A 13643-nucleotide genomic window follows, 5' to 3' on the forward strand; every position below is an offset into this window, starting at 1 on the left:
GTGTGTGATGGCGAAGGAGAGGGTATTTACCCAGCATGCTGTGTGTGATGGGGAAGGGGAGGGTATTTACCCAGCAGGCTGTGTGTGACAGGGAAGGGGAGGTTATTTACCCAGCATGCTGTGCGTGACGGGGAAGGGGAGGGTATTTACCCAGCATGCTGTGTGTGATGGGGAAGGTCAGGGTAGGGCGTCCGGTCATCCTCCAGGAGGAGGAGAGATAGGACAGCTCCGTCCTTAGCATCTCCACTATCATCTGGTTGTCCAGAGCCAGGTAGAAGTGATGCTGGTCCAGGAACTAAAGGAGAGGAGAGACAGAGAGATGGTTGTCCAGAGCCAGGTAGAAGTGATGCTGGTCCAGGAACTAAAGGAGAGGAGAGACAGTGAGATGGTTGTCCAGAGCCAGGTAGAAGTGATGCTGGTCCAGGAACTAAAGGAGAGGAGAGACAGAGAGATGGTTGTCCAGAGCCAGGTAGAAGTGATGCTGCTCCAGGAACTAAAGGAGAGGAGAGACAGAGAGATGGTTGTCCAGAGCCAGGTAGAAGTGATGCTGGTCCAGGAACTAAAGGAGAGGAGAGAGATGGCCAACACTACTGCTCCAGCCCAAACACACCTGATTCAGCCCTACATAAATACACCTGATTCAGTCCTACACAAACACACCTGATTCAGCTAATCAAGGTCTTGATGAGCAGATAATTAGTAGAATCAGGGGCCGTATCCAAATATATATATATATACACTGAGGTCACACGACCTCTCAACACCATAGAGATGGTTTGGGATGAGTTGGACCGCATAATGAAGGGAAAGCAGCCAACAAGTGCTCAGCATATGTGGGAACTCCTTCAAGACTGTTGCAAAAGCATTCCAGATGAAGCTGGTTGAGAGAATGCCAAGAGTGTTCAAAGCTGTCATTAAGGCAAAGGGTGGCTACTTTGAAGAATCTCAAATATAAAATATATTTTGATTTGTTTAACACTTTTTTGGTGACTACATGATTCCATATTTTATAGTTTTGATGTCTTCACTATTATTCTACAATGTAGAAAATAGTACAAATAAAGAAAAATCCTTGAATGAGTAGGTGTGTCCAAACTTTTGACTGTCGTGATTACCAGCTGAGATCAACTTCCATGACTTGATTTTCCTCCTGGCTGAGTTTGTCTGGGCAGTATCTTAACATCATCCCAAAACCTACTCTGAGCTGGGAGGTTTGTCTTAAAACAGGTTTTAACCAGATTCCTGCTTTGTGGATACAGCCCTAGGTGTGCTAGATTAGGATTTAACAAGAGCATTTAGGGAGATAGGACCTCTACTGTCTTCAGGTAATAACAAGGTATGTCACCTGAGGGGTGAATGTGTAGGTGCGGTTCCGGATCTCGTAGAATTTCGAGGTTCCCAGAACTCCAATGTGCCTGTATGGCCTCCCGCTCAGATTCAACTTCTTGCAGTTTCCTGTGAAACAAGTCATTAGCTACGTAGTGCTTATAAAGGCTTTATGCTCTACGAAGCCTTTCTAAGTAGTTGTAACTGTACCCAGTTTGACGTAGACGTGGCTGAGGATACGAGCAGGCATGACCCTGATGGGCTGGACCTCAGAGATGGTCTGGACCTCTATTTCATCGTTCTTCAGCAGCTCCTGGATCTCCTTAGACTCCGCTAACACACACACTGCCAACACACACACACACACACACACACACACACACACACACACACACACACACACACACACACACACACACACACACACACACACACACACACACACACACACACGAAGGTATGTACACAGAAACAAATGAAGGTTTGTACACACACATACACACACACACACGCACACACATATGAAGGGAAAGGAAACTCTCAGATAGGCAGCCCTGACCACCGAGCAAATGATCTTAACAAAACGAGTTAATTAAATAACAAGTCTAGAACTGTATATTACTTCTCCAGTTAAAGGATGTAAAATGTCTTCCAGCCTGCATGAGAGGAAATGAGACATGCTGCATACCTTGTACAACTACGTCCGGCTTGAAACTGGTGGAGAATCGCCTGTTGAGAGGGTCGATCTCTCCAGGGGCGAGGAATCCCTTGGCGGAACAGACGGAGAGAGAGAACAGTGAGGCCAGAAAACTAAACCACCAATCAACACCTCACTGTGGTAGACAGAGGCAGAATCACTCTATGATAAGACGACAGCAGAATGTTTTTACCTCAGCCAGCAGAGAGCTAACAATGTAGAGGGACTGTCCCCACATGTGAGGTAACTGACCCATAGCCACTCTGTCCACGGAGTGAGGGTTCCTGTACTCTTCCTCCATCTGGGGGAAACACCACACATTTACGGTCTTCCTCACTTAGTTGTAGGGACGTTGTTACTTATCAGGATTCAGAAAGGTAGCAAGTGTAGAATGTTACTTCTCCGCAGCCCATATCGGCACAAGGAGTGAATCTGACGTGCCCTAAAGAAAGACTGATTTCCAATTTACACATGGACAATAAAGTTGTATTCAAAGGGCCATGGCGATACCTTTTCAGGTGGGACAGCGTAGAGCTCAGGCATCAGGCGGATCCCGGGCTTCCCTCTGATCAGGACTTCTTCCAGAGCATCTCTGTACTCCTGCACCTGGAGACAGGAACCAGGAGAGGATATGTTGTACATACAGACACGTGGCCCCGGTGCTCTAGCGGTCTGACATATAGCTTGGTGACGTCACCTGCTCCGAGACCTAAAAGTAGTTGTTTCTCTTGATCTGAAATGGACGCGGCTCTTGTGGAGTGACAGGTAACGATGCTTCGTGGGTGACAGGCGTGGGTGTATTCAGAGGGTCTCAGGGTGGAACCTGGGTTGGGATGAGGAGAGGGACGGAACCAACACTGCTACACACACCTGTACAAGGTCTCCGCTGAAGATGCCGTCCAGAATGAGGTAGGTCCAGAACACTGGCCATTCACATTCTATATTCTCAAACAGTTTGAGTTCAGCTGGGTCGTAGTGGAGACGGGACGGGTCCTGAGAAAGACAGACAGACACGGGAATATTACACCAAATGTCTTATCTGAAAGAACAAGGCTAATCTTTAAACGAGAGTTAAATGAAAGGAAAAACCCACTGAAAGTGTAACGGTCCTGACCTGTTTTATGTTGTTTTTTATGTGTTTATGGTCAGGGCATGTGTTTTGGGTGGGCAGTCTATGTTATCTGTTTCTATGTTGGTTTTGGGTTGCCTGGTATGGCTCTTGATTAGAGGCAGGTGGTTTGCGTTTTCCTCTAATTAAGAGTCATATTTAGGTAGGGCGTTCTCACTGTTTGTTTGTGGGTGATTGTCTTCCGTGTCTGTATGTTATTTCGTACCACACGGGACTGTTTCGGTTTATGTAGTCTGTTTCCATTTCGTGCGTTCTTCGTGTCTATGTAAGTTCTCATGTTTAGGTCAGTCTACGTCGTTTGTTATTTTGTATCATTTCAAGTGTAGTTCGTGTTCGTTTTTCGTCTTGTTTAATAAATATGTGTTCAAACTTCGCTGCGCCTTGGTTCAATCAATACTCCTCCTTTTCTGATGAAGAGAGAGAGGAACGCCGTTACAGAATCACCCACCACGCTAAGACCAAGCGGCAAGGGAAAGCTCGACAGGAAAACAAGGATTTCTGGACTTGGGAGCAGATAATGAATGGAGAAGGTCCCTGGGCTAAGGCAGGAGAGAATCGCCGCTCTCAGGAAGAGAGGGAGGCAGCTAAAGCCCAGGAGCGGTGGTTTGAGGAGGCAGCAAGGAGACGTGGCTGGAAGCCCGAAAAGCCATGGGAGCAGCTGGAGGCACTGGGGAGAGCAGAGGCTACCGGAGAGAGGAACCGGAGCTATGAGGGAACGCGTCTGGCACGGAAGCCCAAAAAGCCCGTAAGTAATTCCCAAAAATTTATTGGGGGGGGGCTAGGAGGTAGTGGGCCTAGGGCAGGTAGGAGACCTGCGCCCACTTCTCAGGCTTACCGTGGAGAGCGGGAGTACGGGCAGGCGCCGTGTTACGCAGTAGAGCGCACGGTGTCTCCTGTACGAGTGCATAGCCCAGTGCGGGTTATTCCACCTCCCCGCACTGGTAGGGCTAGATTGGGTATTGAGCCAGGTGTCATGAGGCCGGCTCAACGCGTCTGGTCTCCAGTGCGTCTCCTCGGGCCGGCATACATGGCACCTGCCTTACGCATGGTTTCCCCGGTTCGCCTACATAGCCCGGTGCGGGTTATTCCACCTCCCCGCACTGGTCGGGCAACCGGGAGTATTCAACCAGGTAAGGTTGGGCAGGCTCAATGCTCAAGAGTGCCAGTACGCCTCCACGGTCCGGTATTTCCGGCGCCACCTCCCCGCCCCAGCCTAGTACCTACAGTGTCTACACTACGCACTAGGCTACCAGTGCGTATCCTGAGCCCTGTTCCTCCTCCACGCACTCTCCCTGTAGTGCGTGTATCTAGCCCGGTGCCTCCAGTTCCGGCACCACGCACTAAGCCACCTGTGCGTCTCCAGAGCCCTGAACACACTGTATCTTCTCCCCCTACTAATCCTGATGTGCTTGTCCTCAGCCCGGTGTCACCAGTGCCGGTACCTCGCATCAGGTATAGAGTGGGCTTTGAGAATGCAGTGTGCCCTGTCCCTGCTCCCCGCACTAGTAGGAAGGTGCTTATCCTTAGCACGGTGCCTCCAGTTCCGGCACCACGCACCAGGTCTACAGTGCGCCGTATCCGGCCAGAGCCATCCGTCTCCCCAGCGCCATCTGAGCCATCCGTCTCCCCAGCGCCATCTGAGCCATCCGTCTCCCCAGCGCCGTCTGAGCCATCCGTCTGCCAGGAGCCTGCAAAGCCGCCCGTCTGCCATGAGCCTGCAAAGCCGCCCGTCTGCCATGAGCCTACAGAGCCATCCGCCAGACAGGAGCCGCTAGAGCCGTCAGCCAGACAGGAGCCGCTAGAGCCGTCAGCCAGACAGGATCTGCCAGAGCCGCCAACCAGACAGGATCTGCCAGAGCCGCCAACCAGACAGGATCTGCCAGAGCCGCCAACCAGACAGGATCTGCCAGAGCCGCCAGCGAGCCATGAGCAGCCAGAGCCGTCAGAGAGCCATGAGCAGCCAGAGCCGTCAGAGAGCCATGAGCAGCCAGAGCCGTCAGAGAGCCATGAGCAGCCAGAGCCGTCAGAGAGCCATGAGCAGCCAGAGCCGTCAGAGAGCCATGAGCAGCCAGAGCCGTCAGAGAGCCATGAGCGTCGAGAGCAGTCAGCCTGCCATGAGCGTCGAGAGCCGTCAGCCTGCCATGAGCGTCGAGAGCCGTCAGCCTGCATAGACCTGCCAGAGTCCCTCAGCCAGGATCTGCCAGAGTATATCAGCCGGGACCTGCCCCTTATCCTGGTGCTGCCCCTTGTCCCGGTGCTGCCCCTTGTCCCGGTGCTGCCCCTTGTCCCGGTGCTGCCCCTTGTCCCGGTGCTGCCCCTTGTCCCGGTGCTGCCCCTTGTCCCGGTGCTGCCCCTTGTCCCGGTGCTGCCCCTTGTCCCGGTGCTGCCCCTTGTCCCGGTGCTGCCCCTTGTCCCGGTGCTGCCCCTTGTCCCGGTGCTGCCCCTTCTCCTGGTGCTGGCCGTTTATTTAGGGGATGTGAGTTTTAGGGTGGTCATTGGGAGGGGAAGACAGAAGCAGGGAGTGACTATGGTGGTGTGGGGACAGCGTCCTGAGCCGGAGCCACCACCGTGGTCAACTGCCCACCCAGACCCTCCCCTGGACTTTGTGCTGGTGCGCCCGGCGTTCGCACCTTGAGGGGGGGGGTTCTGTAACGGTCCTGACCTGTTTTATGTTGTTTTTTATGTGTTTATGGTCAGGGCATGTGTTTTGGGTGGGCAGTCTATGTTATCTGTTTCTATGTTGGTTTTGGGTTGCCTGGTATGGCTCTTGATTAGAGGCAGGTGGTTTGCGTTTTCCTCTAATTAAGAGTCATATTTAGGTAGGGCGTTCTCACTGTTTGTTTGTGGGTGATTGTCTTCCGTGTCTGTATGTTATTTCGTACCACACGGGACTGTTTCGGTTTATGTAGTCTGTTTCCATTTCGTGCGTTCTTCGTGTCTATGTAAGTTCTCATGTTTAGGTCAGTCTACGTCGTTTGTTATTTTGTATCATTTCAAGTGTAGTTCGTGTTCGTTTTTCGTCTTGTTTAATAAATATGTGTTCAAACTTCGCTGCGCCTTGGTTCAATCAATACTCCTCCTTTTCTGATGAAGAGAGAGAGGAACGCCGTTACAGAAAGACTATCTTTTGGTATTGTTTTCATTAGTCCACTGTTAGTACAGTCCCAAAATGTTTTGCATGTCAGCATTCAAGATATTGGACTTTCAAGAAGCAAAGAAGTGTCACATCATCATCATCATATGCAAAACGCATCATCATATTGATGATGTGGCAAGTAACACTTTGTGCACGAATGAAAAGAATTACCAACAGATTTTAAGTGGCTTTTTCCTTTAAGTTATACTGTTTAATCTGAAACCACGTTTCCATCACCACAGCTGTGAAGTTTCGCTGTCATTTTATAAATGCAGACAGATCATTAGTTCATTCAACACGGTGGGATCTTTTTGTGTCAGTAAAATGTACTATGCAGGAAATGGCGGTGGAAACGCCTTTATGTGCAAATATTGATATAATAACCCTCATATGGAAGTACATTTGGTGTCATGTGATATGTTGTGTGGTCCTCCCACTGCGACTCGGGACGACTTGGCTCCTCCTCCCACTAGGACTCGGGAAAGCCTGCAGTTTATTAGGCTACAGATGAAACAAGTTGTGATGAACTTCACAGGGAGGTGAATGTGCACAGTGATGATCTTGATGCTCCTTTCCAATAAATATCCAGGGTCTTATTCTGGTGACACGATGATCGATGCTTGGCTGCCGTTTGACAAATAACAATATTTTCACTCTTATCAGTAATAATGTCATCATGGAGACGAGCCTACACACACTGTATCTGCCAGCTGTTGGCTACAGCGCAGATACAAGACCCTTGGATGGAAATCTAGTTTATTTCACACAGTAAGGAGAAAAACATGTGTACAGTACCTCTCTCGGGCATCTGTATCCATCTCTGATGAACCGGCAGCAGCCATAGCGTCCCTGGGGAAGAGAACGGAGTCATTTAGAAACGGCATTCTAGAGCACCATTAAGCCTAGCCAATGGAGGTTCCCCATTGGTATCCTTACCGTCCAGGACTAGGCTTAATCTGAGTCTGGGAATCAACTAGCCCCTAAAGTGTGTCTGTGGTCCAGTCTAGACAAGATCCTATCTACCTGTATATTGGATATGATCTCACTGTATCTGGGGTCCAGTCTAGACCGGATCCTATCTACCTGTAGCTTGGATATGATCTCATTGTATCTGTGGTCCAGTCTAGACAGGATCCTATCTACCTGTAGCTTTGGTATGAGCTCACTGTATCTGTGGTCCAGTCTAGACAGGATCCTATCTACCTGTAGCTTTGGTATGATCTCACTGTATCTGGGGTCCAGTCTAGACCGGATCCTATCTACCTGTAGCTTTGGTATGATCTCACTGTATCTGGGGTCCAGTCTAGACAGTATCCTATCTACCTGTAGCTTTGGTATGAGCTCACTGTATCTGTGGTCCAGTCTAGACAAGATCCTATCTACATGTATATTGGGTATGATCTTACTGTATCTGGGGTCCAGTCTAGACCGGATCCTATCTACCTGTAGCTTGGATATGATCTCATTGTATCTGTGGTCCAGTCTAGACAGAATCCTATCTACCTGTAGCTTTGGTATGAGCTCACTGTATCTGTGGTCCAGTCTAGACAGGATCATATCTACCTGTAGCTTGGATATGATCTCACTGTATCTGTGGTCCAGTCTAGACAGGATCCTATCTACCTGTATATTGGGTATGATCTCACTGTATCTGTGGTCCAGTCTAGACAGGATCCTATCTACCTGTATCTTGGGTATGATCTCACTGTATCTGTGGTCCAGTCTAGACAGGCTCCTATTTACCTGTATATTGGATATGATCTCACTGTATCTGTGGTCCAGTCTAGACAGGATCCCATCTACCTGTATATTGGGTATGATCTCACTGTATCTGTGGTCCAGTCTAGACAGGATCCTATCTACCTGTAGCCTGGATATGATCTCATTGTATCTGTGGTCCAGTCTAGACAGGATCCTATCTACCTGTAGCTTGGGTATGATCTCACTGTATCTGTGGTCCAGTCTAGACAGGATCCTATCTATCTGTAGCTTGGATATGATATCACTGTATCTGTGGTCCAGTCTAGACAGGATCCTATCTACCTGTAGCCTGGATATGATCTCAGTCTTAGTGATGGTGACCAGGTCTGCGTCCTCCACAGCGAAGGCAGGGAAGGAGATGATTGACAGGAGACCAGCATCAATCTCTTTAGAGGTGGAGGCTCGTGGCAGCATGGAGCACAGGATCGCCTGGAGGTCAAGTAGAAACGGGTCAGTTTCTGACAGATGGCGTCATTCTGACACCACCGTGTTGCCAGGAGACATCAGTCGTTATATCTGACGTAAGACAATGGTCAGTTTCATACATATCCTTTTAAGGTTTATAAAATAATCTGCTTAAACCAGACTGGACACTGCCCTCACCAGGCTAGAGAAGATTAAACCAGACTGGACACTGCCCTCACCAGGCTAGAGAAGATTAAACCAGACTGGACACTGCCCTCACCAGGCTAGAGAAGATTAAACCAGACTGGACACTGCCCTCGCCAGGCTAGAGAAGATTAAACCAGACTGGACACTGCCCTCACCAGGCTAGAGAAGATTAAACCAGACTGGACACTGCCCTCACCAGACTAGAGAAGATTAAACCAGACTGGACACTGCCCTCACCAGGCTAGAGAAGATTAAACCAGACTGGACACTGCACTCACCAGGCTAGAGAAGATTAAACCAGACTGGACACTGCCCTCACCAGGCTAGAGAAGATTAAACCAGACTGGACACTGCCCTCACCAGGCTAGAGAAGATTAAACCAGACTGGACACTGCCCTCACCAGGCTAGAGAAGATTAAACCAGACTGGACACTGCCCTCACCAGGCTAGAGAAGATTAAACCAGACTGGACACTGCCCTCACCAGGCTAGAGAAGATTAAACCAGACTGGACACTGCCCTCACCAGGCTAGAGAAGATTAAACCAGACTGGACACTGCCCTCACCAGGCTAGAGAAGATTAAACCAGACTGGACACTGCCCTCACCAGGCTAGAGAAGATTAAACCAGACTGGACACTGCCCTCACCAGGCTAGAGAAGATTAAACCAGACTGGACACTGCCCTCACCAGGCTAGAGAAGATTAAACCAGACTGGACACTGCCCTCACCAGACTAGAGAAGATTAAACCAGACTGGACACTGCCCTCACCAGACTAGAGAAGATTAAACCAGACTGGACACTGCCCTCACCAGGCTAGATAAGATAGGACATGTTTATCACAGTACCTGGCAGTGCTCCACCTCGTCCGGCAAAACGTGAATGACAGATTTGGGTCCTCCATGAGCCCCAAAGAGGTCCAGCTCATCAATGGCCTCCAATGCAGCCTGAACATAAAACCCAACATGTTGTTGTTTTAGGAGTTTAGATAGAGTAGCTGTGTTGCGATAAGAGGACAGTTGTGAGTCTAGATATGGTAGTTAAGATACGATTGGAGGCGTAAAAGGAGACCATGTATTATCATTGTTACATATAGGACAAGCATTACATCTGAAGCGTCAGTACCTTGGCCATTCCTACAGAGCTGGTGTTCAGTTCTGGGATCCCCTGATTGGTCTTGTCCCCTCGCTCCCACATCCCATAATCCTGCACAGAGAGAGAGACACACACAGTTACCATGACAACCAGGTTTAAAATCATACTATATGAAGACCTTAATTTGAACCTAAATATAATTGTATTTGACCTAATCCAATATATACTGTATATACAGTATATTCTAAATATTTACACAAATAGTAATCAGTAAGACGTATGCACTCTGTTTTAACTCCTCACGTCTCAGAAACGGACAACGCTGACAGGGAGATTCTGGACTATCTGCTTATTCTGGTTAGTGAAGTCGCTAACTAAGACACATTCTCCTGGATGGGAAACGTATTCTGGTTAGTGAAGTCGCTAACCAAGACACATTCTCCTGGATGGGAAACGTATTCTGGTTAGTGAAGTCGCTAACCAAGACACATTCTCCTGGATGGGAAACGTCAGTTGTTGACCAGTTGAACCGTTTATTTTTCAGTACCATGTCAGCTCTCTGTTGACATTATGTTAATGCCATATTTGGCTAAGTAGATTTCACCTGTTAGTTTATAATTATCTGTTGTAGCTGACCACATAGACCTGTGACCCGTTGGCGCTTTTAAGCTAAAAATATGGTGATGCTTTTAGGGTTGTGTGCTGATGTTCCCATGTTGACCAATGAAATGTATTGAAAGTTATTTTACCAACCAATCAGAAAGTTCACTGTGTGGGATTCGACAATATACTGTATATAGCCATGTAAAAGGTCTTGTTTGGCAAGGTGTTCATTGTAACACAACACTTCTATAGTCTCCACTACCTCTACAGGTGTTCCTATGTGATCTTCAGTAATAGTATTGCCTCTCTTTCCATTACTGTTCAGACTTCTATTACTTCCTGCTAAGTCGTATGCTAGTGAGGTCAGAAGAATAGAGCCTCGCTCAAACAGACCAACAGATCAACGTTACCTACCGCAACTTTATACGCAGCCTCAATGTAGAAGACCAGGTTCTGGATAAAAGCTACTTCATGCAGGGTTGATATGATACGAAGACCTGGAGAACCAGACAGTGATAAAGAACAACATCGCCGGTATACAGTCAAGTTCTTTCACAATGACATGATCCACCACACACACACACACACACACACACACACACACACACACACACACACACACACACACACACACACACACACACACACACACACACACACACACACACACACACACACACACACACACACACCACACACACACCACACACACACCACACACACACACCACACACACACACACACACACACACACACAGAGTACGGTACCTGAGGCAGTCATCTGAGCCAAAACCAGCAGGTACAGAGAGGTGGCATCAACCTGCAGGTGTCCCCACTGATCGTCCCCCACCACGGTAGCACAGGTGGGGGTGTGGTACTTGGCGTGCAGACAGTCCTTGGGGCTTTGGGTGTATTTAAACTTCTCCACCTTGGCCACCTGTAGTCAGACACACTGACATGCTCAGAAAAGGCTATTACACAGCCAGACCAAGGGAGAAACCCATGCAGAAATGCTCCCACAGCGTAGTGCATTATTGCCCTTATGCCATATACTAGTGACTGTGTTGTTACATGGTAGAAGAAATGGCACAGTAACCACGGTAACCCACCTGTCGCATCATACACTGGAGCAGCCCTTGCATCAGCTTGACAACACTCTGTAGAATAAAACAAATATAGATATTTACCACACCTTACGTGGATCGATAACTCCTGCTTTCCCAGGTTTATCTATTCAGGACTCCAAGGACTGAAATATGCCAATCTCTGCCTGTGGCCTACAACATAGATCATAGGACAACATGCATGGAAAAACACTAACATGTTTCTGTAAAGGAATGTCTTGTTTTGACACAGTGTGGTCATGAGGTCGGGGCCTTGCAGTCAAGGAATATTCAGACCCCCTTTCCAACACAGATCACACAGTACAGTAAGTATGGGACACACAACACAGATCACACAGTACAGTAAGTATGGGACACACAACACAGATCACACAGTACAGTAAGTATGGGACACACAACACAGATCACACAGTACAGTAAGTATGGGACACACAACACAGATCACACAGTACAGTAAGTACAGGACACACAACACAGATCACACAGTACAGTAAGTATGGGACACACAACACAGATCACAAAGTACAGTAAGTATGGGACACACAACACAGATCACACAGTACAGTAAGTATGGGACACACAACACAGATCACACAGTACAGTAAGTATGGGACACACAACACAGATCACACAGTAGAGTAAGTATGGGACACACAACACAGATCACACCGTACAGTAAGTATGGGGGACACACAACACAGATCACACAGTACAGTAAGTATGGGGGACACACAACACAGATCACACAGTACAGTAAGTATGGGGGACACAACACAGATCACACAGTACAGTAAGTACAGGGGACACACAACACAGATCACACAGTACAGTAAGTATGGGGGACACACAACACAGATCACACAGTACAGTAAGTATGGGGGACACACAACACAGATCACACAGTACAGTAAGTATGGGACACACAACACAGATCACACCGTACAGTAAGTATGGGGGACACACAACACAGATCACACAGTACAGTAAGTATGGGACACACAACACAGATCACACAGTACAGTAAGTATGGGACACACAACACAGATCACACAGTACAGTAAGTATGGGACACACAACACAGATCACACAGTACAGTAAGTATGGGACACACAACACAGATCACACAGTACAGTAAGTATGGGGGACACAACACAGATCACACAGTACAGTAAGTACAGGGGACACACAACACAGATCACACAGTACAGTAAGTATGGGGGACACACAACACAGATCACACAGTACAGTAAGTATGGGGGACACACAACACAGATCACACAGTACAGTAAGTATGGGACACACAACACAGATCACACAGTACAGTAAGTATGGGGGACACAACACAGATCACACAGTACAGTAAGTACAGGGGACACACAACACAGATCACACAGTACAGTAAGTATGGGGGACACACAACACAGATCACACAGTACAGTAAGTATGGGGGACACACAACACAGATCACACAGTACAGTAAGTATGGGGGACACACAACACAGATCACACAGTACAGTAAGTATGGGACACACAACACAGATCACACAGTACAGTAAGTATGGGACACACAACACAGATCACACAGTACAGTAAGTATGGGACACACAACACAGATCACACAGTACAGTAAGTATGGGGGACACAACACTATTTTGACAAAGCATGCTGTGAGATGGGAGCCAGCCAGTCACCTGCTCCAGTTCGTAGGCCTTGGCCTTGTCCTCATCCCGGTCAGCGTTCTTCCTGTAGGCCATCCCCAGACCCCACACCGCCAGGATGCTGTAGACATTGTCACGCACCCAGGCATCTGGCAGCTGGACACTGCAGGGCAACAGGCCTGTTACTGGGTTCTGGAGACACACACACAGGTTAGACAGGCAGGTTAGACAGGCAGGTAGATAGATATCTATCTAAGTCCGGGCTCTGGCTGGGCCACTCAAGGACATTCACAGACTTGTCCCGAGGGCACTCCAACTGTACGTTGTCTTGCTTTGTACTTAGGGTCGTTGTTCTGTTGAAAGGTGAACCTTCAACCCAGTCTGAGGTCATGAGAGCTCTGGAGCAGGTTTTCATCAAGAATCTCTCTGTACTTTGCTCCGTTCAGCTTTCCCTCGATCCTGACTAATCTTCCAGTCCCTGCTGCTGAAAAACATCCCCATTA

The 13643-nt window shown here is 48.4% G+C and overlaps 1 protein-coding gene across 1 annotated transcript in view; it reads right to left on the bottom strand.

Annotated features, from left to right (window-relative positions):
* LOC129849053 (phosphorylase b kinase regulatory subunit alpha, liver isoform-like) overlaps window positions 1-13392 on the bottom strand; it is a gene marked incomplete at its 5' end in the record, with an annotated part of 28815 nt that extends 15423 nt beyond the window's left edge. Inside the window, 15 exons of the mRNA XM_055916117.1 lie at window positions 151-295; window positions 1346-1455; window positions 1537-1671; window positions 2015-2093; window positions 2217-2324; window positions 2534-2629; window positions 2894-3016; window positions 7084-7137; window positions 8332-8478; window positions 9509-9607; window positions 9786-9866; window positions 10773-10855; window positions 11127-11295; window positions 11468-11515; window positions 13174-13392. Of these exons, the coding sequence (XP_055772092.1) occupies window positions 151-295; window positions 1346-1455; window positions 1537-1671; window positions 2015-2093; window positions 2217-2324; window positions 2534-2629; window positions 2894-3016; window positions 7084-7137; window positions 8332-8478; window positions 9509-9607; window positions 9786-9866; window positions 10773-10855; window positions 11127-11295; window positions 11468-11515; window positions 13174-13392 (1696 nt within the window). The remainder of the gene's footprint in view (window positions 1-150; window positions 296-1345; window positions 1456-1536; window positions 1672-2014; window positions 2094-2216; window positions 2325-2533; window positions 2630-2893; window positions 3017-7083; window positions 7138-8331; window positions 8479-9508; window positions 9608-9785; window positions 9867-10772; window positions 10856-11126; window positions 11296-11467; window positions 11516-13173) is intronic.
* Window positions 13393-13643: the final 251 nt, after the last annotated feature.

This window comes from Salvelinus fontinalis, unplaced genomic scaffold (genome assembly GCF_029448725.1).
Source record: "Salvelinus fontinalis isolate EN_2023a unplaced genomic scaffold, ASM2944872v1 scaffold_1351, whole genome shotgun sequence".
Lineage (NCBI taxonomy): Eukaryota > Metazoa > Chordata > Actinopteri > Salmoniformes > Salmonidae > Salvelinus > Salvelinus fontinalis.